At 41.2% G+C, this 24,096-nt stretch overlaps 1 protein-coding gene across 4 annotated transcripts in view; it reads right to left on the bottom strand.

Annotated features, from left to right (window-relative positions):
• Positions 1 to 24,096, bottom strand: part of fyco1a (FYVE and coiled-coil domain autophagy adaptor 1a) — a 184,700-nt gene that overhangs the window by 125,776 nt on the left and 34,828 nt on the right. For 3 of the 4 annotated variants that reach the window (XM_060850197.1, XM_060850196.1, XM_060850198.1), the window contains 6 exons: positions 16,851 to 16,944; positions 13,367 to 15,952; positions 11,021 to 11,113; positions 10,768 to 10,886; positions 6,946 to 7,113; positions 3,806 to 3,955 (listed from right to left, as the gene is read on the bottom strand). In XM_060850197.1, coding sequence (XP_060706180.1) covers positions 3,806 to 3,955; positions 6,946 to 7,113; positions 10,768 to 10,886; positions 11,021 to 11,113; positions 13,367 to 15,952; positions 16,851 to 16,944 — 3,210 coding nt within the window. Of the gene's footprint in view, positions 1 to 2,114; positions 2,234 to 3,805; positions 3,956 to 6,945; positions 7,114 to 10,767; positions 10,887 to 11,020; positions 11,114 to 13,366; positions 15,953 to 16,850; positions 16,945 to 24,096 lie in introns of all 4 variants that reach the window. The other variant, XM_060850199.1, reaches the window with a different exon arrangement.

Here is a 24,096-nt window from a genome sequence, read left to right as displayed (position 1 = left end):
CCAGGATCTTATAAAAAGATGTGGCTAATGAGGAAGTAGATGCTTGAAAGTGAAATGAGCAGGTTGTTTTAAGAAGAAAGATTGGACAGGCTATGCTTATTATTACTGCAGTTTAGGACAGCGAGGAGTAATTTCATTCATGTTTATAAGAATGATCTTGATAAAGCCGGATATAAAAAAGATAATTCGTGGGTTTGCCTGGAACTATGGAACAGTTTTAAAATGTGGGATCACCCTTTTAGGATGGAGATAAGAATTTTTTTTTCCTCAGAAGGCAGTCTGACTTTGGAACATTGCATCAGGAGATAGAGGCGGCCAGGTCATTAAATATTTTCAGGACAGAGGTAGATAGAGTTTTGTTAGACAAGGGCATCACAGGTTATCATGGGTGGATGAAAATGCAGAATTCAGAACATAAAGACATTAGCCATGACCTTAATGAATGGAAGAACAAGCTTGAAGAGCCAAATGCCTATTTCTATTCCTAATTCATATGCCACAAAATGCAATAACACTTACAAATATTAAGCAGCATGCTCAAGCACAAGTGTGAAGTACGTCACTGATCAAACATTCAGATGACTCAAGTAAGCAAACAATGGAGGTAAAACACAGGGTTTGAAAATGTGCATCATGATTTGAACATTTAGGACAATTTTTATGTGGAATAGTGGTGATCTCTTGAGGAAGGAAGACAAAATGAAGTGCACCTAAAAGCCGAAGGTGTAAAGCTTTCTGAAAAAAAAACTGCATACAACAACTGCAATGTAACAATTCAGCTGTGAAGTTAAACTTTTAACATCAACTGTTTTATGTTTCTGTCAGAATTTAAATAATAACTGAATTACGCTATGCTGGTGATGTGTCAGTTTAAGCATAACATTCAGTCATCAGTATTTCACAGTGTATTTCATTCACACAAATTAGGAATGTATTTAACTTCTAAAATGCTTTACATCCCTGCAAACTTCTCTCCACTGGAACACATTTTTATAAGAATTGTTTTGTTATATTCTAATTAATTGTCCTAGTTTCTGTGAACTTCAAACAAACATCGCCCTGATTTGCCCCTTATCCTTAAAATAAAGACTTAGTAGCTAAAGTTAAAAAACAGATATTGAAAATTGGCAACTAAAATCCATGTTCAGGTAAGTCTGTAATCCAAGTTATCATTGATGTGTCTTTGTAATATCATAATATGGTAATTACTACAGAGAAGGTAAGCGTCACTGATGAATGCATTGTGACATGGGAATACTAACGTGGTTCGTGTTTTTTGGGAATTAAGACAATGGGAACATTGAAATCCAGTGTCTTTTCATGAGTAATTCGCTAAAGTGGATATCATTAACAGAACATGTGGATCCCGTACTGATGTGGTTACTAGGAAATGGCTAATTGGTTGTGGGTGAGACTGCTGTGGAGATGTCAGTGGTACAATGAGGATGTTTCAATTACGCATGTGTATAATGTAGTTGTTACTGAAGCAGTTGTCACTAATGTAGGTGTGGAGGCTTTGTGTTCCTATGGGTTTCGGAAATATGGTGGGAATGCAGCTGCTTCTCGGGGACTAAAGTCCAGCCAAAGGCTGTAACTGTAAAACTCGGTTTGATAGCACTCAATTGTTCACATCATTGAGTGCTTTTTAACATCTGAAACGGTGCCTGCAACATGTACTCCATTTCAATGTGTTTCATTTTGCATTCCTATTAGTCTTCTTCTGTAGGCTAAAGTCTTCATTTAGATTGCCTAGAGTCCACCAGGGAGCTAGCCCCTAAACGATTCCTGTCTTGTGCTCGAATAGCAGGTCACTCTTGACTAGTGTGTCAGAATGGGCACCCCTAAGCTATCCTCTAAAGTACATGCCAGTATCTGAGTAGTGAATGTAGGTGCAAGAGCAACTGATGGCATTTCTTCCTACTAACTACCTTCTTGTTTCTCCACAGTGGCTTTACATGTAGTTTATGCATATTTGAGAGAACCAAACCTCAAGGTTTAGGTTGTGGTGGGGGAAGGCAGGAAGTGCAAACCTCCAGTCTGCAGCTTATAAATCAGTAGAGATCAGGGGATGAGAGGGAAAGCAAGATGAGAGAAAGAGAATTAGTTTACGGCACCTCTGCTGCTTATAGTCTCAATCATGGCAAGCACATCACATGTATCGAAGTAAGGTCTTACAGATGTTCCTGTCCTCATATACAGGGTGCTGCTTCCTCTGGTTATGCAACACCTAATCCTGCAAGAGAGAAGGAAGGATCAGTGAGCATAGTGCATGAGCGATGTGGCTATCACGGTTGAATGTCTGGTAGAGTGTGCAAGCAACTTCATGTGGATACAAGATTTGCAACAGTGCTAATCTCACCCTCACACAGTTAGTAATGAATGTAAAGAAGGAGTTTAGATAGAGATTGCTGCTTGGTGAAAGATGGGGCTTTGGTGCATGAAGCAATGATTGATTCAGTTGGTGTATATGACCGTTGAAGCTACCCGATTTAGTTTCCACTCATGCGAGGGAATTAAACTTTTTGCTGTCACTGCATTAGGTCCACAAGGCTAGACTCCAGGCAACAGTCTTTCATCGAGATGGTCCAAATGCCTTCTGAGAGGTCGGTCGACATCGCTCCTCCTCTTCACCTCCCATGCCAAGTCTGCCAGTACTGCTTCAGAGACTCTTGGAGCCTGCTCTCTGACGTGTTATGCCATTCTTATATCTTGTCCAGGTCAAATCCATGTTTAGAACGGCTTTTAGCATCTGCTTCAGTCAAAATGCACTTGCTCATTAAGAGGTGGAGACTAGTTTTAAGCAATGCAGATTAGTTTGAACTCAATGTAGCCTTTCATGAATTTGCAAACCCTGCTGAGTTGTACAGCCACTAACCAGCAACATGTTGCTGGCTCCATGTTGTGATCATCTGAATTGGCAGGCAGACAATAAAGTGCGTCTCTTCCCTGTTTCAGAAGCTATATGTGAGGGTTAGCTGTTTATCATAATTCTTACTCCTGTTTTCAGGTATTATCCAATCTCACAACCTACACTTCCAACGTGATGCTTCCACAGTGCAGTAGTTAAATGGAAGCACAGATGACACATTCAGGTTTTGGGACCAATCTTCTGATTCAGACAGCAGAATGTCCCACACGTGTGAATAGCATTAGGCTGAATAACCAAAGCATAATTATGAGTATTAATCAGAATAATATGATGTATGCATTGCCATGTTGGCGACACACATTTAAGTGAGGGATTCAAAATTAGAAGGCAAAATTTTAAGATGCGAGGAGAAAGATTTAAAAGGGACCTAAAGGGCAAACTTTTCCATAGAGTGGAAGAGGGTGGTTTGCAAATGGAATGAACCAGAGAAAGTGGTAAATGCAGGTGTACAGTTACAAAATTTCAAAGACAATTGTTCAGGTACATGAATAGAGAAAGATTTAGAAGGATATGGGCCAAATGCAGGCAAATGGGACCAGTCCAGTTTGGAAAACTTGCTCAGCACGGACGAGTTAGACCGCAGGGTCTGTTTCTGTGCTGTGTGATCCTAAATGCTGTAGCAGTGAATTATGTACCAGAACTACTATTGAACGATCCTCCAATAAGTCCTACCTGACATAGGAAGCTACATGAGCTAGATTTTCCATTCACTTACTGTAAAGGGGTCAACAATCTCATTTGAAAATGGTAGTTACGATTTTGCACTTCTGCACTTAGTTGTGTGAACGTTGAGAGTAAAAGTCAAAAATCCTAAATAGTACTTTTTTTCTGCTGAGCCACTGAAAGATCTCAACTTAAATCATGTTAAAGGTTTACCTGCAATGATGCCGACGTAACCACCATGTAAACTGACTTTGGCAATCCAGACAGTGGTGAACCTCCTTGTCACCAAGCCAGCGGGTTTCTGCACGGAGCTTTTGTTCAAATTCTAATGCATCTGTTTTTTGCCACAGGGCATCCTTGTCTCTGAGAAATTTAAAAAAAAACAGTCTGCAAAATGTATTATGACCAAAGAAACATAAGTATTGCTGATGTGGATTTCATTGGCTGCCTATCTTGCAAAACAATGTCTGGAAAGATTTGGTCTCCTGTAAAAGGCACAGATTTCACTTTTTGGAGATCAATTTGAACGTGGAACCATATCAAGGGCTAATAGTAATAAGGCAATTAGTCAGCGTAAGCAGCCAATCAAACGGAGTTATTTTTACAGACAACAAATCAGAAGATTAAAAAAGAATCACTGATTTTTTAAAAATTACTTTTCATTAAAATGTTAACAAAGCAAAAAGTAAATGATTAGGAACTACACATGGGATTATGAAATCACAATATAATTTTTCTGTAAAGAATCGTAGAATCTCTAGTGTGGAAGCAGGCCATCGAGTCTACACCAACCCTCTGAAAAGCATCCCACCCAGATCTACCCTATCCCTGTAACCCTGCATTTCCAAAGGCTGACCTACCTAGCCTACACACCCCTGGACACTAATGGGCAATTTAGCACAGCCAACCCACTAATCTGCTCAGCTTTGACTGTCAGAGGAAATCAGAACACCTGGATGAAACCCATGCAGACACAAGAATAATATGCAAACTCCACACAAACTGACGTCGTCTAAGGGCGGAAACGAACCCAGGTCCCTGGTGTTGTGAGGCAGCAGTGCTAACCACTGGCCCACCATACTGCTCACAAAAAGTTACCTTTGTTTGAAAGTAATTTTTTTTAATGTATAATGGATATATCTCACATTCACAAAAATTGTTGACACTGGACCTACAATACTGAAAAGCTAGGCTGTTGAACTGTAGCACAGAAACAGTGTCTGGCACAAATATGTATTTAACATTTTAAAAAATACTTCGGCTTTCTCCTTATTCCTATAGCTCAATCATTTACTTAGTCGTCTGTAAAATTTTAAATTGTCTTTACTTTCTGGCTTTTTACTTGCTTTCTATTTAACAGATCAATGTAATTAATTATTTATTCAGTTCTAAGGAAGGATCACTAAATCTGAAACATTAATTCTAATTTCTCTTCAAATGCTGCCAGACATGCTACGTTTTTCCAGCAATTTCTGCTTCTGATTTACAGCATCCACAGTTCTTTTGGTTTTTAGTTGTTTATTCTGCTTGATGAATATAGAGACAGGAAGAGAACATTCAGCCCACTCAGCCTGTTTAATGATTTAAAACTATCATGGCTGGCTGAACACTTCAATGTCTTTTAACAACACTATACCGACAACCTTTACCACCACTAATAATCAAAAATTTGACTTTGAATATACTGAAAAACTGAGCTTTCAAAAACTTCTGGAGCAAACAATTCCAAAAGATTCACTACCTCAGAGGAATAAATGTCTCCCATCTTGGTCTTAAAAGTCATCCCACTTAATTTTAAGTTGCAACAATTATTCTAGGACAGGACTTATACATATGGTAGGGTCCTCAGGAGTGTTGCTGAACAAAGAGACCTTGGAGTGCAGGTTCAGTCTTTCTTTAAAGTGGAGTCACAGATAGAGAGGATAGTGAAGGAGGGGTTGGGTACGCTTGTTTTTATTGATCACTGCATTGAGCATTTGAGTTAGGATGTCATGTTATGGCTGTTGAAGACATTGCTTAGGCAATTTTTGAAATATTGCATTCAATTGTAGTCTCCCTGCTATAGGAAGAATGTTCCAAAACTTGAAAGGATTCAGAAAAGATTTACAAACTTGTTGCCAGGGTGAGAGAGTTTACGCTCTAGGCAGAGGCTGACTAGGTTGGGGCTATTTTCCCTGGAGCATCAGAGGCTGAGGGGTGACCATATAGAGGTTTTAAAATCTTGAGGAGCATGGATAGGCTGAATAGCCAAGGTCTTTTTCCCAGGCTAGGCGAGTCCAAAACTGGAGGGCAGAGGTTTAAGGTGAGAGGGAAAAGATTTAAAAGGGACCTAAAAAGCAAGTTTTCATGCAAAGGGTGGTGTGTGTATGCAATGAGTTGCCAGAGGAAGTGGTGGAGGCTGGTACAATTACAACATTTAAAAGACATCTGGGGGTACATGAATAGGAAGGGTTTAAAGGATTATGGACCAAATGCAGGCAAATAGGATTAAATTAATTTAGGTTATCTGGTCACCATGGATGAGTTGAACTGAAGGGTCTGTTTCCGTGCTGTACAATGTTATGAATCTAGACTCACAAATGGAAACAGCTTCCCTTCATTTACCCTGTTTACCTTTCATTTCACAAAACTCTAAAGAATGCAGACTAAAATCCAAAAGAATTGCAGGTGCTATAAATCAGAAACAAAAACAGAGGTTCCAAGAACAGAACAGCACGTCTAGTAGTATCTGTGAAGATAAATCAAAGTTAAGGCTTCAGTTCTGAGGAAGGGTCACAGGACCCGAAACATTAACTTGGATTTCTCTTCAGATGCTGCCAGACCTCCTGCGCTTTTCCATCAATCTCTTTTCATTTGTAAAGAATACAGGCCCAGTTTGTCCTGCCATGACTTAATTGTTGCTGAATACCTGGAGATCTCTTCAAATTAGTGTCACGTTCAAACTGATTCAGGAAAGAGAAAATCCATATGGCAGAAACTGCGCGGTTTTTGTGGGCAGTATACATTGAAGTCAGCATTGAGCCACATTGCAGATGGCAAAATCCAGTTCAAAGTATAGCACTAATTTATATTAGAACGCAATCTGAAAAATTATGAACATCTACTGCTCAGAGAGAACTGACAATATTTAACTGATGCAAAAAAAAACCTAAGGGCAAAGTTTAAAATATAGTATCCTAGATTCTTCCCACAAAAAGCAGTAAATTCTAATTGTATATACAAGTTGAATGAAATGTATATCAATGAAATAAATAAAATTAACAAACATTGTTAGACCTGAAGTACCTTATAAAAATATTTCAAATAATATTTAACCATTGGAATAAAAAAATTTATTGATTGTTGCATCATACTTAATGAGTTCGATTAAGCGCTCTTCCAAAAACTCTTTAGTCCTGTTCAAGTCAGCTAATTCAGCCACAAGTTTTTGTTCATTTCTCTCAGTCTCTTCTTGCGTCTTCTGAAGGTGTGTTTTGTAATCATCAAGCTCCTTCTTTACATTTTCCAATTCCTGCTGAGTACTGTTGAAAAATATGTTTCAGCAACTTAATGGCCATCAATAACTTTATGAAGCCTGCGGGCATCCGATGCATTAAATAGCATTCAAAACCAAAAGCAATTTCACTGAAGTTCACTCACTACTAAGGTTAGCAAATACAAAGTAAATATGTGTAAATGTAAAGTGCATAATACCGCAACTGCTCAGGCTACAGGTTTACCAGCTATCTCCGACAAATAAATACAAGCTTCCTTTCTTGCAGATGTCATGAAGTGATTTCATTAAATGATTTTCCTTGATCTGCCTGTGCCTTCTTCTCAGGCCCTTTTTTAAGTCTCTCTCTTTGACCAACCTTTTAATTATTTATTCATAAAATCTCCATTTGTGACCCAGTATTAAATTTGAGAACACATTCCTGTGAGAATTGTGGCTAATACAGTACACTGATATGGAGATTAAAAAGACTTTCATTCAGATAGCACCTTTCAAACTCTCAAGACATCTCAAAGAGCTTTAGTCAATTAACATGTGAATTATGATTCGGAGATGCCAGTGTTGGACTGAGGTGTACAAAATTAAAAAAATCGAAGGAGCCACCTGATGAAGGATCAGCGCTCCAAAAGCTCGTGCTTCCAATTAAACCTGTTGGACTATAACCTGGTGTTGTGTCATTTGAATTATAGTCATTATTTTGATGTAGGAAATATGGCAGCCAATTTGAACTCTAAGTTTCACAAACCAAACTGTGTTAATATCCAGAGCACTTGTTTAAGCAAAACTGATTGAGATAAATAAGTATACTAGGTAACGAGTAAAAGGCAATATTTGGCTATTGTGATCTTCTGGACTGGTTTTGATCACCTGAGGAGTGTCAGAGAGTGATTTTTGAGAGTATCTTTTGCATAATTGGCCCTGTTATATTTTATTTTGGCTCTCAGGAGATTACACAACTGAGAAAGTAAGTAGTTAGGAGTTTGGGAAAGTGGATCAAAGGAAAGAGGAGTTTGGAGAAGGAATGTGTATATAACTGGTGGTCCAGCCATTAAGTGTGGGGCAATAGTGACCAGATGACCCATTATTTTCATTCTCATCTACTTTCCAATAGATAATGGCCAACTTATTGGGCACATCTCCACTTCTCTTCCTTAAACAGCGTTTTATGATCTTCAGAGTGTGGATGAGGCCTCGATCTAACATCTCATTCTAGACACATCACTTCCAACAGTGCAGCAGTCCCTCCTCACCATACTGAAGTACCAGTGTCAATTATATCTTCAGGTCTCTGGGGCCAGGCTAGGACTAATGACTTTGATGGATAACAGCACTACTTCTGGGACAAGCCTTATCCTCTTTAAACAAACAGGTCGGGATAACCAGCATTGAAATAAAGTTTGGACAGAGCCAAAGACCTTGAGAATACAAAAAGGCCATTTGGTTTATCCACCATGTATCAGTTCTTTGTTTGAGCTCCAGCACCTTGATCACACTTCCATACCCAGTTTAATACATTTCTCCACTTGGGAATTTAATCTACTTTCCCTTTATAAGATGCACTGAAGTAAGCCCCAACTGCTCCCTTAGACAAAGATTCCATGTTCTAACAATGTTCGAGAAAAAAGACATTCTGATTAAACGCTCACCTCACCTTCTCATTGACATTGTTAAAATGCTGATTTATTTTGACGTATTGCTAACTCATTATTTTTGAGAAAGGACTCCTCCCCCTCCATTCACCATGCTAAATCGTTTTTAATACAAGGCATGAGAAATTGGGGCATTTACTTTTACAAGCCAACAGGAAAAGGCAATAGTGGTCTATTGAAATATTCAGAATATTACATATAAAAATGAACAATTGCCTCAAATGATCTGAACTTTTTGTGGTTGCCAAGGAGACTTTTTTCAAAATCATTCAGGAGATGTAGGTTTCATTGGCTGGGCCAACATTTAGTGCCCGCCCCTCAATGTTCTCCAGAAAATGGTGGTGCACCATTTTATCGATCTGCTGTTGTTCATTTGCTCTAGGTACACAAGGCTGCCAGGGAGGGATTTGCAGCATTTTGATCCAGCAACAGGTCTCATATATATCTGGTACCCTGGTCTTTTCTACATGGTAGTGGTTATGGCTTTTGAAGGTGCTTTCTAAGGAGCCTTGGGGAATTTCTGCAGTGCATCTTGTAGATGGTACACTCAGCCAATCATTCCCTCACACATGGACGTGGTACCAGCCATGTGGGCTGCTTTGTCCTAGAGATGGTGTCAAGATTTCTCAGTGTTGAAGATGCTGAACTCATTGAAGCAAATGGGAAGTAAGTTTTACATCACCCTCCTGACTTTGTTTTGTAGATGGCAGGCAAGCTTTGAAGAGCCAAGAGGTGCTGCAGAATTCCCAGCTTCTGGCCTGCTCTTGTAGCCACAACATTTCATACGACTAGTCTAGTTCAGTTTCTGATCAATGAAAAATATGGCCAGTCTTCCATCATGAAAATTGAACTTTTTACTAGGAAGTAAAGTACTCATGGAGCCAACATGAATTTATGAGCATCCTCGAAGAATTTTATTCAAGTTTGAGGGCTTTTATGGAACAAAGAAATTCTGTGGATGTAACGAATTCAATTTTCAGCCAGCTGTGTGCTATCAGGTTATGCAAATGATTAAACTATACAAATATTGTGTATTCATGCTGGATAGCTTCTTTATGTTCAGCTTCACTAATTGCCCCTGCAATCAGGTCGCATTTCCTCCAACATGCCTAACATTTAGTAAAACGAAAGTGATGCCTGAGGATAAAACATTCAATGCAATATTGGATGCTATGATCTCATACGTCAGCCTCGCAGATTTGCTTGTTATTTTGAAAGATAGCATAGAATTGACTGTAAATCAACAACTATTTTTATAAAGCATTTATGATTTATTCCAGTGAGATACATCAAATTTTCTACCATTCCTCAAACTAAAAAATATTGAACTGGAAGTTCCATCTACCTTATAAGTTAACTAATTTCTAGATTAGTTTACCTTGAGCTAACTGGCACTATTGACTGGATAGAATAAATACACTCTGCTATGTTCAGGGCTGTATCACATTCACCCACAATACTGTCTTGGAAACAAAGCACCTGAATAGTGTTGCTACTTTCTCGAGGTTGGAGAAGGAACCACAGGGAAGAAAAAGTGTACTTCTGGACCTATTTCTTGACATCAAAATCTCCATTTGAGGCGAGTCTTAACCATGCAAAGGAGATAAGCATGTCAAACAAGGTATTTCCATTCCAACAGAACTGAGCACAAAGCTTCTGGTGTTCCTGGGTTCTAGCATTACTAAGAAGTTTGGAAGAAGTTAGGAATTTAGATTGCTGTTTTCCTTAAATGTTTAATCACAGAAATATTGACTGTTGCAAATAAACTGGCAGGTATATTCAAAACCCAGCAGTGCTTAAAGTTGCTATGAAGATAAAATGTTAGCCACACAGCTTGTAGATGTCTCACAACATCACACTCAAACTAATGGAGAACACACTGTCTGATGTCTTGTGGAAGAAAAATAGAAAGCTGTACCAGTCAGTGCCTCCAGCTTATGGTTTAATTACAACTATCTGCAAACACGTTCCAGCAATCTATACACAAAACACAAACCAGAAAGCAACAGATGAGCCTGAGGCTAACTTTTTACCTGATTAAATTTTCAGAAAGGGATCTTAGCTTCTCCTCTTTTTCATTTCTCAATAATTGTGAATCCACAATTGTTTGTTCTTTCTGTTCCACTTCATCCATTAATTTGCGATTACAATCCTTCATGATAATGTATCAAAAAACAATTACAAATATTCAGTCACGACGAAATGCAGGTATATTATCGAGATTTATTGAGACAAAAATTCTAAAATACTAATTTCAATTTGAGTGTTTGCATATGTTCGACTCACCTGAACTTCAACGAGTTGTTTATTAATTGACATTATTTGGGTTTGTCGCCCATTAAGATCCTTTTTCACAGCCTCCAACTCTTCATTAACAGTCTGTCAAAATTAAAGAATCATTATCAAAAATTTGCATCACATCATTATTTGTTGCAGTTGCATTCTAATTCCAACATAAAGCAATACAGAGTCACAGAGATGTACAGCACGGAAACAGACCCTTCAGTCCAACTCATCCACGCCGACCAGATATCCCAACCCAATCTAGCCCCATCTGCCAGCAACCAACCCACATCCCGCCTAACCCTTCCTATTTATTTGCCCATCCAGACGCTTTTTAATTGTTGCAAATGTCCACCACTTCCTCTGGCAGTTGCCTCTAGCAGGTTTAATATCTTGCCCCTCTCACCTAAACCTATACCCTCTAGTTCTGAACTTCCCCACCCCAGAGAAAAGATTTTGCCTAATTATCCAATCCAAACCCCTCATAATTTTGTAAACCTTTATAAAGTCATCCCTCAGCCTCCGACGCTCCAGGGAAAACAACCCCAATCTATTCAACCTCGCCCTAAAGGTCAAATATTCCAACCCTGGCAACATCCTTGTAAATCATCTCCGAACCCTTTCATGTTCCACATCTTTCCGATAGGAAGGAGACCAGAATTGCACACCATATTCCAAAAGTGGCCTAACCAATGTCCTGTACAGCTGCAACATGACCTCCCAACTACTGTACTCAATGCTCTGACCAATAAAGGAAAGCATACTAAACACCTTCTTCACTATCCTTGGACTGTGACTCCACTTTCAAGAAGCTATGAGCCTGCACTTCAAGGTCTCTTTGTTCAGCAACACTTCCTTGGACGTTAGCATTAAGTGTATAGGTCCTGCTAAGATTTACTTTGCCAAAATGCAGCACCTTGCATTTATCTAAATTAAACCCCATCTGCCACTTCTCAGCCCATTGACCCATCTGATCAAGATCCCGCTATAATCTGAGGTAACCTTCCTCGCTATCCACTACACCTCCAATTTTGGTGTTATCTGAAAACTTACTAACAATATCTCTTATGCTCACATCCTAATCATTTATATAAATGATGAAATATAGTGGACCCAGTAGCAATCCTTGTGGCACTCCACTGGTCACAGGCCTCCAGTCTGAAAAGCAATCCTCTACCACCACCATCTGTCTTCTACCTTTGAGCCAGTTCTATAACCAAATGGCTAGTTCTCCCTGTATTCCATGAGATCTAACATTGCTAACCAGTCTCTCATGGGGAACCTTGTCAAGCACCTTACTGATGTCCATATAATCACATCTACCGCTCCGCCCTCATCAATCCTCTTTGTTACTTCTTCAAAATATCCTTTGGTAAAGTGAATGCAATAATTACATTTATAATGAAACTTGATCCTAATTAGGAAATGACAAGTTTCATTAATCCAATGGAAAATTCAGGAAAGCAATTCTAATCATTGACATCTGACGCTGGAACAAATGACAGCTAACCTGAACAAGGAACACATGCAGATAGAAAGGATACTAATACATTGGTAAAATTATTAAATGATAAAATGACAAGCTATTTAAAGTAGGGGAGGCTGAGAAAGGCTTTTCCCATAGTCAGGCAGAATAGACAAAATCAACAGGCTGTTATCATTCATAGTTGAAAAGCATGGTGCTGACAAAACACAGCAAGTCAAGCAGCATCCGAGGAGTAAGAAAGTTGAAATTCATAAGCCTTCCATCAGAATGTTACCACTCATCTCCAAGCACATGGCTTACATCAGTACAAGCTGGGCCTAAATACATTTGGTCAACCCATTCAGACATGATATGACATGAAGGTGGCCCAGTGGTTAGCACTGCTACCTCAGGGACAGGAGTTTGATTCTAGCCTTGGGAAACTGGCATGCCAGGAGTTTGCACATTCTCTGTGCCTGCATGGGTTTTCTTCGGGTGCTGCGATTTCCTCCCACAGTCCAAAGATGTGCAGGTCAGGTAGATTGACCATGGGAAATTGTCTGTATTGTGTAGGCTACATGGATTAAATATGGGGTCATAGGGATAGCGTGGGATGGTCTTCAGAGGATTGGTGCAGGCCTGATGGGCCGAAGGGCCTCAATCTGCATTGTAGGATTCTATGATATCTGGTGCAGGCAGACCTAAATACCCAGGCCTTCTGGCCCAGAGAGGTAGGGACACTACTACTGCACCACAAGAGCTCTTAACAATACCTTTGTAAGCTGGGTATAGGCTGTCCATTACTGGTAACATGAAGTCCGGGGAAGAAGTGCTAAAAAAAAAATTTTCCTTTATAGAACAAAAGATAAATACTGTGTCATCACCTTTAGTTTATTCTGATAATCCATCATCTCTCCACTCATCTGAAATTTGACTGCAGACAATTCTTCTCTTGCAGCTTCTTGGCAGCCCTTTGCTTGCTGTTGGGCTTGTGCTAGATTTCTCTGCAGCTCTTTGACAGTTGCTTCTGACTCTTTCGATCTCCTTAACTCTTCCAGCAGCTGTTCCTTCTCACTCTTGAGTTTGGAAACATCAAGATTCAGTTGGTTTTGTTCTGCTTTGACCTCCTCGCAGAATGCTATTTGCTGTTGAGAAACTTCAATATATTTCTTCTCAGCGTCAGCTTTTTCTGCACTGAGTGTACAAATCTGCATACCAAGTTCCGCAATTTCAGTGTTCATCCTGTGGAGTAGATCTTTGGTCTCCACACTTTCAAGATCAATCTTTTCAATATATTGTTTCAGCTGGGACAACTCTTCCTTAGCAGTCACAAGTTGTTCCTCAAGTTCAATTACCTGTTGCACTGACTTCTCCCTTTCATTTTTAAGGCAATCTTCTTTTTCTTTAATCAGCAAGAGTTTCTCAGCATGATCATGATTGATTGATTGTATCTGTTCTTTTAGATTTTGAACCAAAGCTCTGTATTCTTCCTTGGAAGATACTGCAAGTTTTAGATTACTGCATATACTTTCCTTTTCCTCGAGTGCCTGTTTAAGCTTTGACTTGAGCTCTTCGCTCTCTGCCTTGAACCTGGTCACTTCTGCCTGCTGGATTTCAAGCTGATTTTTAGTTGAAACTAATTTTGCATTTATCTCCTGCATTTCTTTCTCCTGAAGATCTCTTGCCTGTAGCTGAGCTTCCACTACTGCATTTTGCTCAAGTACTAGGCTTTCTGAAAGTGCCATCTGCTGCTTAAAGTTACTCTCAAGATTCAACTTTTCTTTCTCCAAAGCCTCAAAAGCTACCTGACTTTTCTCAATCTTTTCAGAAAACTCCGTTATTGCGCTAACCTTTTCAAGCAAAGCACCTTCCTTCTGATCTAGTAGGGAAACAAATGCATGTTCATTCTGCTTTGATTCAACCAATTTATTCTGCAGGTCTGAAATCAGTTCTCCCTTAGCCTGGCAACGTACTTGGAGGTTTAGCAAGCAGTCGTCCAATTTATTTTTTTCTGCTTTCAGATCATCAAATTCCACCTGATTCTTTTCCAGCTTTGCTTCTGCTCTCTTAACCTGCCTGAGAGCACATTGCAGTTTCTCATTTAACTGCCTGTTTTCTTCCCTTAACCTTGTTTCTTTTTCATCCACTGTCACCATAGTATCCGCTATTTGGCCCTGCAATTGCATCTCTGATGCATTCAATTTGTCTATCTCAGTTTCAAGAGTTAAACACATCTTCTCCAACTCTTCCTCTCTTTCAACATGTTTCTGCACAACCTGGTGACGTTTCTCGCCCTCAACTTTCAATTTCTGATATTCAACATTAAGATCTTCTGTCCTAGTCTTCAGTTTGGCGAGCATTTCTTCTAAATCTTGCGTTTTTTTTGTAAGATCTTCTTTCTCACCTAAAAGCGTATTCTGAATCTCCAGAAGATTTTGTACCTGGTTATGAGCAGCAGATAATTCCGATTCTTTGGCTTTCAGATTGTTGGAAAGAGTGTTGGTTTGTTCCTCAAAAGTGATCTTTAATTCTTCATATCTGATTTGCATTTCTTCTTGCTCTTTTCTCAATTCCTGAACAGACTTCTGCCCTGATTCAAGATCCGTAGTGTCCATTTCTTGTACATTTTTAACTTCTTTCAACTTATTCAGGGTACTTTCTATCTCTTCATCTTTGTTTGTAAGCATAGCATTTTTCTCCTGAAGATTCGAAGCTGCCTCTTGTAGCTTCAACTCAAGCTCATTTATTAAGGTCTCTTTTGATTCCAAATCATTTTTTAACTTGTTCAGCTGAGACTGCTGTATACTGCTTAATCTCTGCAAGCCAATTTCCTCCCACTCAGCCTCATTCAGCTTGTCAAGAAGCTCCTGGATCTTCTGTGCCGAATCATAGTGGGTTGCTGTTAGTTGCCCCTTTTCAGTCAAAATACTATCTATCCTCGCGAGCAGCTCTGCATTCTTTTGTTCCGCTGCAGTTAGCTTGGTCTGAAGCTCATTAACAATGCCAGTTTTGGCCTCTTCAGAAATCCTGATCCTCTCCAGTTCTTGTGTTAATGACTGAAACTTTGTTGTACAGTCTTCTAGCTCCAAAACCTTCCTCTGAAGCTCCTTCTGTTTTTCAATGGAACCGTCTTCTAAAATCTGCAATGATTTTTGAAATTCCTTAACAATTCCTTGAGCAAAAGCAGAACCTGCAAAATTCTGATTCAACTCTTCCAACATCTGCCTCAGTTTATGATTTTCTTCCATGGTATGAGCAGTTGATTTCTTCATAGCTTCTGCAGTTTGCTCATTCAAAGCTATTGTCCTTTGTAACTGTTCCTTCTCCAGTTCCATTTGCTGGATCTTCTCTTGCATCTCCCTCTGCTTTATATCAGACTGATCAAGTTCAGCACGTAACTCATCAAAGGTTTCCAGCTGCTCCGTGATCAATGGGTTGTTTATCTCTGGATTCAATAAAGAGTCTGGAGCCTACACAAAGATGGAATCTGGATATTAGTTATGTTATAGCAAACAACTTTGGTGCAACTTTAATCAATATAACTTACTTTTTCAGAAAACAAACCTCAAATCCAAATGAACAAATGGGCCCTAAATGGGTGCAGGATGATTATTAACAAAAAAAAATCAAATAGTTCTCACCATTCCCCAGCTTATCAAGTGGTTCCCTAAAATCCCTGAGGGAAGGAAATCAGCCATCCTTGCCTGATCTGGCCTATATGCGCCTTCAGTCAGTCCCCCTTCATCATACCGTCTACTCAGATGTGGGATATAAATGCAATCTTGTTAGCAAGACCCACATTCTGAAATCAAAGGTTCAAACATTAGAATTTGAATTTAAAAGAATGAGAGGTGATCATATTGAAACACAAAACTTTCTGTGGTGGTTTGATTGGATAAAAGTTGAAAAGATGCTTCCACCAGTGAGGGATTCTTCAGTAGTGGACAAAGTTAAAGAATAATAGGACACTCATTTAAAATGGAGCCATGAAAGAATTTCTTTTCCCAGAGGGTATGGAGTTCTGAAGTTTTCTACTCCAGAAGATTGTGGAGACTCGAAGATTGAAAGGATTTCAAGGGGAGTTAGAGAAGTTGAGGCCTGGAGTTGATCAACCATGATCTCAGTGAATTGCTGGGCAGGCTTATACGGCCAAATGACCTACTCCTACTCCTATTTCTTATGAATGCATAAAGTGTACTAAGGTAGAGTTTCACTTAAATTAACAAATACATGGTAGATCATCATAATGTTAGAGAAAAATTGATGATTACCATCAGAGTAAGAGAAGATCAGTAATAACAGTACTATTCAGCAATGTTTAATTATCTCTGCAAAGTGCATATATCAGCTTATAATTTTGATACTTACTTGTGAGTAGTTGCTGACCAAACTGCTTACACTTGAACATCTACTTGGTGGTTTCCAAAGATGCGATGGAGAATGAGATAAACTGAAGGACCTCCTTGAAAATAAATACACATACCAGTTTTATATTTACTGTTTGACTACTAACTAAAATAACTATCCTCAGAAAGTAAAATGCTTACACAGAGGCACCCAACTGTGTGGCGAACCCCAAGGTAAATATAAACATCTGTTTTCTTAGGGTTTCTACTTCTCCATCCCAAATGTACAGGTAAAGGGAATGTTCCCTCTGAGTGGCATGTGAATGGTGAGGATCTGAGCCAGTGTTACATGCAGGTTGTAATCTGCTGTGAAGCCTGCTGGGCTGTGCAAAGGTGGGGGCAGGGTAGGGACACTCCACCCAGGCAAGTCCGTTATCTACCATCAGTGGTTTTCTTTTCCCATAACATCTTTTTAAAACTCACCTTTTCTTTGGAGGTTCAGACCCCAAGTTTGACATGAATTCCACAGTCTCCATCTCCCCTCCAACCCAGAGACCCACTTTCACTGTTCAGCATCAGTACACCTGGACTGTGGCGTTGCTAACAAACCTGTGTGGGGTCTTGCGGATAGCAAAGATGTGGGAACTGCCAGCACTATGAGGCCACAGCTGCCATTGCATATTCAGACATAGACCCCTAAATGTAGGGGTATGGGTGGGTTGCGCTTTGGCGGGTCGGTGTGGACTTGTTGGGCCGAAGGGCCTGTTTCCACACTGTAAGTAATCTAATCTAAAACTCCACGGTGTTACACAAGGCTAATGGTAATTCTGATTACCAAATGTCCCACCTTACAGTGTAATTCCATTAAAGGTACTACTACAGTGTGCAAGAAGGCTCAGCTCTGATACAGTTAATTATATATGTAAATTTGTGACAGTGCTGAAAATAAGAATACATAATAGTTTTACAATAGCATGGATGGTGTGATTCATTTCAGAATTAAAGTTTAGAAAATCTCTGAGAAGAAACTTGATGCAAAAGAGCACAAATGTCAAGTGCAAACACAATGCAACTGGAAGTCTCATGAAAAGCATCGTACATTTCGCAGAGAACCAATGTGCACATACAACTATTTTGCTCAATAAAGAAGACAGACTACTCAACGAAATTTTAAGCATGGTCACTTTAAATAGCTCGTCTGTGACTCTGCCTCAACTCTTCTTATGTTGAGACACTTGGCCAAGTTTTACTTGGCTCCAGGTTTGAGTATTCCCTTGCTCTTTTTTTTCAGCTCTTAATAAATTTTCAGCTCTTCATGAATTCCACTACCAATATTCTAACCTACACCAAATTCCATTCACTTTTATGCATCATCTCACAATGGCTAATGGCCTACTGATGTCGGGAGTTTAATATTCTCAACCTCACATCCAAAAACTTATCCAGTCTACATGTCTGACTGTGAATCCTTCAATCTACAGTCGCTCTGCCTTCACAGGCACATTGCCACTTGCTATTTCTGTAGTTTCCAGACAGCCTGTAGAGGGCAGCATGCTGCAAACAAATGACTGAATGTTGCTGCTTAAAGCATTCAAACATCTATGGATTTGATGTGATTTAGATTTAATGTCACATATATATACAAATACAGTAGCGCCTCGACATACGAACGACCCCGTTCATGAATAAATCAGTTTACGAACAGGATTGTACGTAAAAATTTGCTTCAACGTACGTACGAAATTCAAGGTACGGACGCAAAAAGCCCGTGTGCGACCACGTGGTTTCATTGTTCTGCTTTGCTACGTGCTTGTGGAACGCAAAAGCTCTCTGGCCCCGTGTGATCTCATTCAGTTCGTCTTTGGCGAGTGAGCTGTGAGCAGCGTTCGTTGTTACATCCAAGCATTCTTACGCTGTCCGAACAATGGGAAAAATTGATTCAGTTTGCGAACCGGGTCCCGGAACGAATTAAGTTTATAAGTCGAGGCGCTACTGTACAGTGAAAAGTGTTTTTCGTGTGGTATATGCAAAGTGCAGCTACACTCTGGCGCAATCTTGAAACAAGTTGCAAGAGTTCATCTTTCTCTCTTCTTTATGTTCCTCCTCCACTGCTTGACATCAGCTGGAGTGTCTGAAGCAGGCTCCTGGGTCTCTGTAACAGGCTTGGAGGTCTCGGGTTTGGTCCTCTGTCGCTGCCACTCCCGCGACCTCCATGTCCGAGCTAGAGCCACAGACCGTTGGTTGCATGATTTCTATACTTCCTGTTCCCCATCGGACACTCCTCCAGATGTACCAATCGCCGTCCTTCCCTTTTGACATTGCTTCCCCTCCTTCAGGCACCCGGGCCTATCTGCGGACATGGGGCCTCGGCTCAGCCGGTGTGTCTGGGCTGGGAGAGTCAGGCCTATTATACAGATCCATAGGATAATGAAAAGACAGTGCCTGTTGTTCACTGCTGACTACTGAAGTCAGGCCGTCAAACATTTGCTGGTGAAAGCAAATTACAGCAGATGCTGGAATCTGAAACCAAGCTGGTTTTGACAGAGGGTCAGTTAGACTCGAAACGTCAGCTCTTTTCTCTCCTTACAGATGCTGCTAGACCTGCTGAGATTTCCAGCATTTTCTCTTTTGGAAACATTTGCTGGTGCTGGACTGGCACTTGAATTTAAAACCATTTAGCTCCAGTCCTGGGTGGTCTGGAGTGGCTGGATGGCAAAAGAAAGACGACAAAGGACAGCATGACCAGCTAGGATGAGAAAGGACAGAGACTGTGCGAGAGCTCATAACCACAACAAATATACAAACAGCACTTCCAATGAAAGCAGAATCACAACAGATCCAATGCTACTCTTTAAGAGGCATTTAATGCCTCCTCCATGGGCAGTTTGATGGTGCTGTTGGAAAGACAAGTTGGGACCCTGCTGCTTTCCTGCTTTCCACCCAGAATAAGTCATGGCAAGAAGATCCATTGATGGCTTTTCTACCTCAACATTAGTTAAGGCCTATAAGTGGGCAATTAATATCCATCATCATCCTAACACTAGGGCCCAACGTACAAATCTCTGTGAGGTTGCTTGCAGGATCCCAAAGAGAGTTCCTTGTTCAAAGGCACGGAGTTCCTGATTGGAGGTCTGGCACTGAGAGGTACACCCTGCTCTTGATGCCAGCCTCCAACATACCCCTCCGCTGACATCCAACTGCTCTCCCGAACAGCATGTGACCTGGGATCCAGTGATGATCCCAGGGCTCATATATGATGATTCTCGGGTATCATACATACCAGCATCAGCCATTATGTCAGGTGCAAGTTTGTACAGCGCAGAGGAGATCATCACTGAGGAGATAGAGCCTGCCATGGGGAAAAACACACCCCACATGGCCTCATGAGGGGTCCCTGGAAGTGATAGCAGGCAGCCTGGGGTGGCAGCAATAGCAAGAACAGGTTGCAAGGCAGTGAAAGCAGGCAGCATGAGCCACTGGTGGAGAGAGCGAGAGCAGGCAGTACTGGGCAAAGCCAAGCATGGAGTGGGGTGGGGGGGGGTCATGTCCTTGTGAGGAATGCCTGCCCAGCCTGGCCAGACACCAGAAACTATGCTTCTTTGTTCTTCTACTTTTTAATAAGAAGGACTGCAATGTTTAACTTTTCAAAATTTCATTTTTCTTATGTTTCTGCTTTACACCAAGATTCTGTACTTAGGTACCTTTGTATCTAAAATGGCGCCCTAAGTGGCAACTTGTAAACTTTTCACTGTATTCATGAGAGTACGGGTGACAATAAAGCTAATTTAAATTCAAACAACTTTATCCTAGCCCCAGCCTTCATTTTCTAAAATGCAGAAATCAGACCTTGAATGAGGCTCCAATAAAATGCACGATCTAATTTCAAAGTTAGTGACCAAATTCAATGCCCGTTGACATAATCTGTACCACAACTGAAATTTAACACTTTTCAGGGCAGCAACAACTCGAAAGTCGGGAGCTTTGACCAGGATCCTGCCGGGAGCGGTGAGTCACTGATTTGAGCTTTTATATTTGAAGGCAAAGAGCAGAGGTTTCTGGGAAAGGAGGGACTTCTTATTTTATTTATTTCCATCCATCTATATAAGTCAGTGTTTTCTTCGGATCATTCGGGAGACAGGGGCTGTGATAGATAAGAGTTACAGGGAAGTGGTTACTCCTAGGCATAAAGAAAGCTGGGTGACTGTTCGAAGGGGGGAAAGAAAAAGTCAGTGGACAGATCCCCTGTGGTCGCTCCCCAGAAAAACATGTGTACCTTTTTGGATACTGTTGAGGTGGACGACTTACCAGGGGTAAGCAGTGGGGCCCAGGTCTCTGGCACAGAGCCTGTCCCTGTTGCGCAGAAGGGATGGAGGGAAAGGAGGAGAGTGTTAGTCATTGGGGACTCAATAGTTAGAGGGTCAGATAGAAGGATTGTTGGGAACGAACGAGACTCACGGTTGGTGTGTTGCCTCCCAGGTGCCAGGGTCCGTGATGTCTCGGATTTTATCTTTGGGGTCCTGAGGGGAGAGCCTCAAGTCATGCTCCATGTAGAGACCAATGACATAGATAAAAAGAGGGACAGGGATGAAAGGCAGGATTTCAGGGAGCTAGGGTGGAAGCTGAGAGCTAGAACAAACAGAGTTGTTATCTCTGGTTTGTTTCCCATGCCACGTGATAGCGATGCAAGGAATAGAGAGAGATATCAGCTAAACACGTGGCTGCAAGGCTGGTGCAGGAGGGAGGGTTTCAGTTACTTGGATAATTGGAGCTCATTCTGGGGAGGGTGGGACCTGTACAAACAGGACGGTCTTCATTTGAACCAGAGGGGCACTAATATCCTGGGTGGGAAATTTGCCGGTGCTATTCAGGTGGATTTAAACTAGCTCAGTAGGGGGAATGGGAACTTGAGGTGTAGTTGCGGTGCACAGGAGGATGAGAGTAGGGAGGACAAGGATAGGATTTCAGGGTCACAGGAATGTGCTGGCAAACAACAAACTGGTTTGAAGTGTGTCTACGTCAATGCCAGAAATATCCGAAATAAGGTAGGTGAGCTTGCAGCACGGATAAGTACCTGGGACTTCGGTGTTGTGGCCATTTTGGAGACATTGATAGAGCAGGGTGAGGAACGGATGTTGCAAGTTCCGGGGTTTAGATCTTTCATTAAGAACAGGCAAGGTGGTAAATGAGGGGGGGTGTGTGGCCTTGTTAGTCAAGGATAGTATAACAGTGGCTGAGAGAACATTTGACAAGGGCTCCTCTGCTGAGGCAGTGTGGGCTGAGGTTAGAAACAGGAGTGAAGGGGTAACACTGCTTGGAGTTTTTTTTTAATATAGGCCTCTGCAGAGTTCCAGGGAGGTGGAGGAGAGGATTGGTAAAACTATTCTCAGCAGGAATGAAAGGAACAGGATGGTCATTATGGGGGACTGTAACTTCCCCAACATTGACTGGAAATGCTATAAATCTAGTAAGTCGGATGGATCAGTTTTTGTCCAATGTGTACAGGAGGGTTTCCTGACACAGTATGTAGAAGGGCCACCAAGGGGAGAGGCCACACTAGATCTGGTGCTTGGTAATGAACCAGGCCAGGTGTTTGATTTAGTGGTAGGTGAGCACTTTGGAGAGAGTGACCATAATTCAGTTACGTTTAGTTTAGCGATGGAAAGGGATAAGTACATGCCACAGGTCAAGAGTTATCGATGGGGCAAGGGCAGTTGTAATGCGATTAGGCAAGAGTTAGGATGCATAGAATGAGGTAGCAAAATGCAGGGGATGCAGACAACGGAAATGTGGAGCTGGTTTAAGGAACAGATATTGCCTGTCCTTGATTGGTATGTCCCTAGGGAGGAAGTGATAAGGTAAGGGAACCATGGTTTACTACAGAAATTACATCTATTGTTAAGCAGAAGAAGGAGGCTTATGTGTTGATGAGGCAAGGTGGTTCAGATGAGGCGATAGAGAGTTAAAGATCAGCTAGGAAGAGAGAGGGAGTTAAGAAGAGCAAAGAGAGGACACGAGCAGTCTTTAGCAAATAGAATAAGGGAGGACCCTAAAGCTTTCTTTGGGTATGGGAGGAATAAAAGAATGACTAGGGTAGGAATAGGGCCAGTCAAAGACAGAAGTGGGAAGTTGAGTGTGGACTTTGTGGAGATCGGAGAAGTGCTAAACGAACATTTCTCATTGGTTTTCACTCAGAAAAAGGAGAATAGTGTAGAGGAGAATGAGGTCCGAGATATTAGACTAGAAAGGATTGAGGTTAGTTATGATCAGGTGTTATCAATTCTAGAAGGAGTGAAAGTAGACAAGTCCCCTAGGTCAGATGGGATTTATCCGAGGATTCTCTGGGAAGTTGGGAGGAGATAGCAGAGCCTTTGGCTTTGATATTTGAGTTATCATTGTCCACATGTTTAGTACAAGAGGACTGGAGGATTGCAAATGTTGTGCCCTTGTTCAAGAAGGGCAGCAGAGATGACCCAGGTAATTATAGACCAGTGAACCTTACTTCTGTTGTAGGAAAGGTTTTGGAAAGTATTAGAAGTATTACTTACAGTGTGGAAAAAATCCCTTCGGCCCACAAGTCCACACTGACCCTCCGAAGAGCAACCCACCAAGACCCATTCCCCTACACCTAACACTACAGGTAATTTAGCATGGCCAAATCACCTAACCTGCACATCTCTAGACTGTGGGAGGAAACCGGAGCACCCGGAGGAAACTCATGCAGACATGGGGAGAATGTGCAAACTCCACACAGACAGTTGCCCGAGGCGGGATTTGAACCCAGGTCTCTGGCACTGTGAGGCAGCAGTGCTAACCACTGTGCCACCATGCCGGCTGACACACATTATTATCTTCTAGCAAACAACAATTTGATTTGTGATAGTCAGCATGGTTTCGTCAAGGGCAGGTCATGTCTCACAAACCTCACTGAGTTTTTGAGAAGGTTACCAAGCACGTAGAGGAGGGTAGGGCAGTTGACGTGGTATACATGGACTTCAGTAAAGCCTTTGATAAGGTTCCACATGGTAGGCTGTTGGAGAAACTGCAGGGGCATGGGATTGAGGGTGATCTAGTAGTTTGGATTAGAAACTGGCTTTCTGAAAGAAGGCAGAATGTGGTGATTGATGGAAAATATTCAGCCTGAAGTCTGGTTACTAGTGGTGTACCTCAAGGATCTGTTTTGGGACCGCTACTGTTTGTCATTTTCGTAAATGACTTAGACACAGGCATAGGTGGATGGATTAGTAAATTTGCAGACAACACTAAAGTCG

This window comes from Hemiscyllium ocellatum, chromosome 34 (genome assembly GCF_020745735.1).
Source record: "Hemiscyllium ocellatum isolate sHemOce1 chromosome 34, sHemOce1.pat.X.cur, whole genome shotgun sequence".
NCBI classification, from domain to species: domain Eukaryota; kingdom Metazoa; phylum Chordata; class Chondrichthyes; order Orectolobiformes; family Hemiscylliidae; genus Hemiscyllium; species Hemiscyllium ocellatum.
The sequence above is the reverse complement of the archived record's forward strand: the minus strand, read 5'-3'. Positions and strand labels throughout refer to the sequence as shown.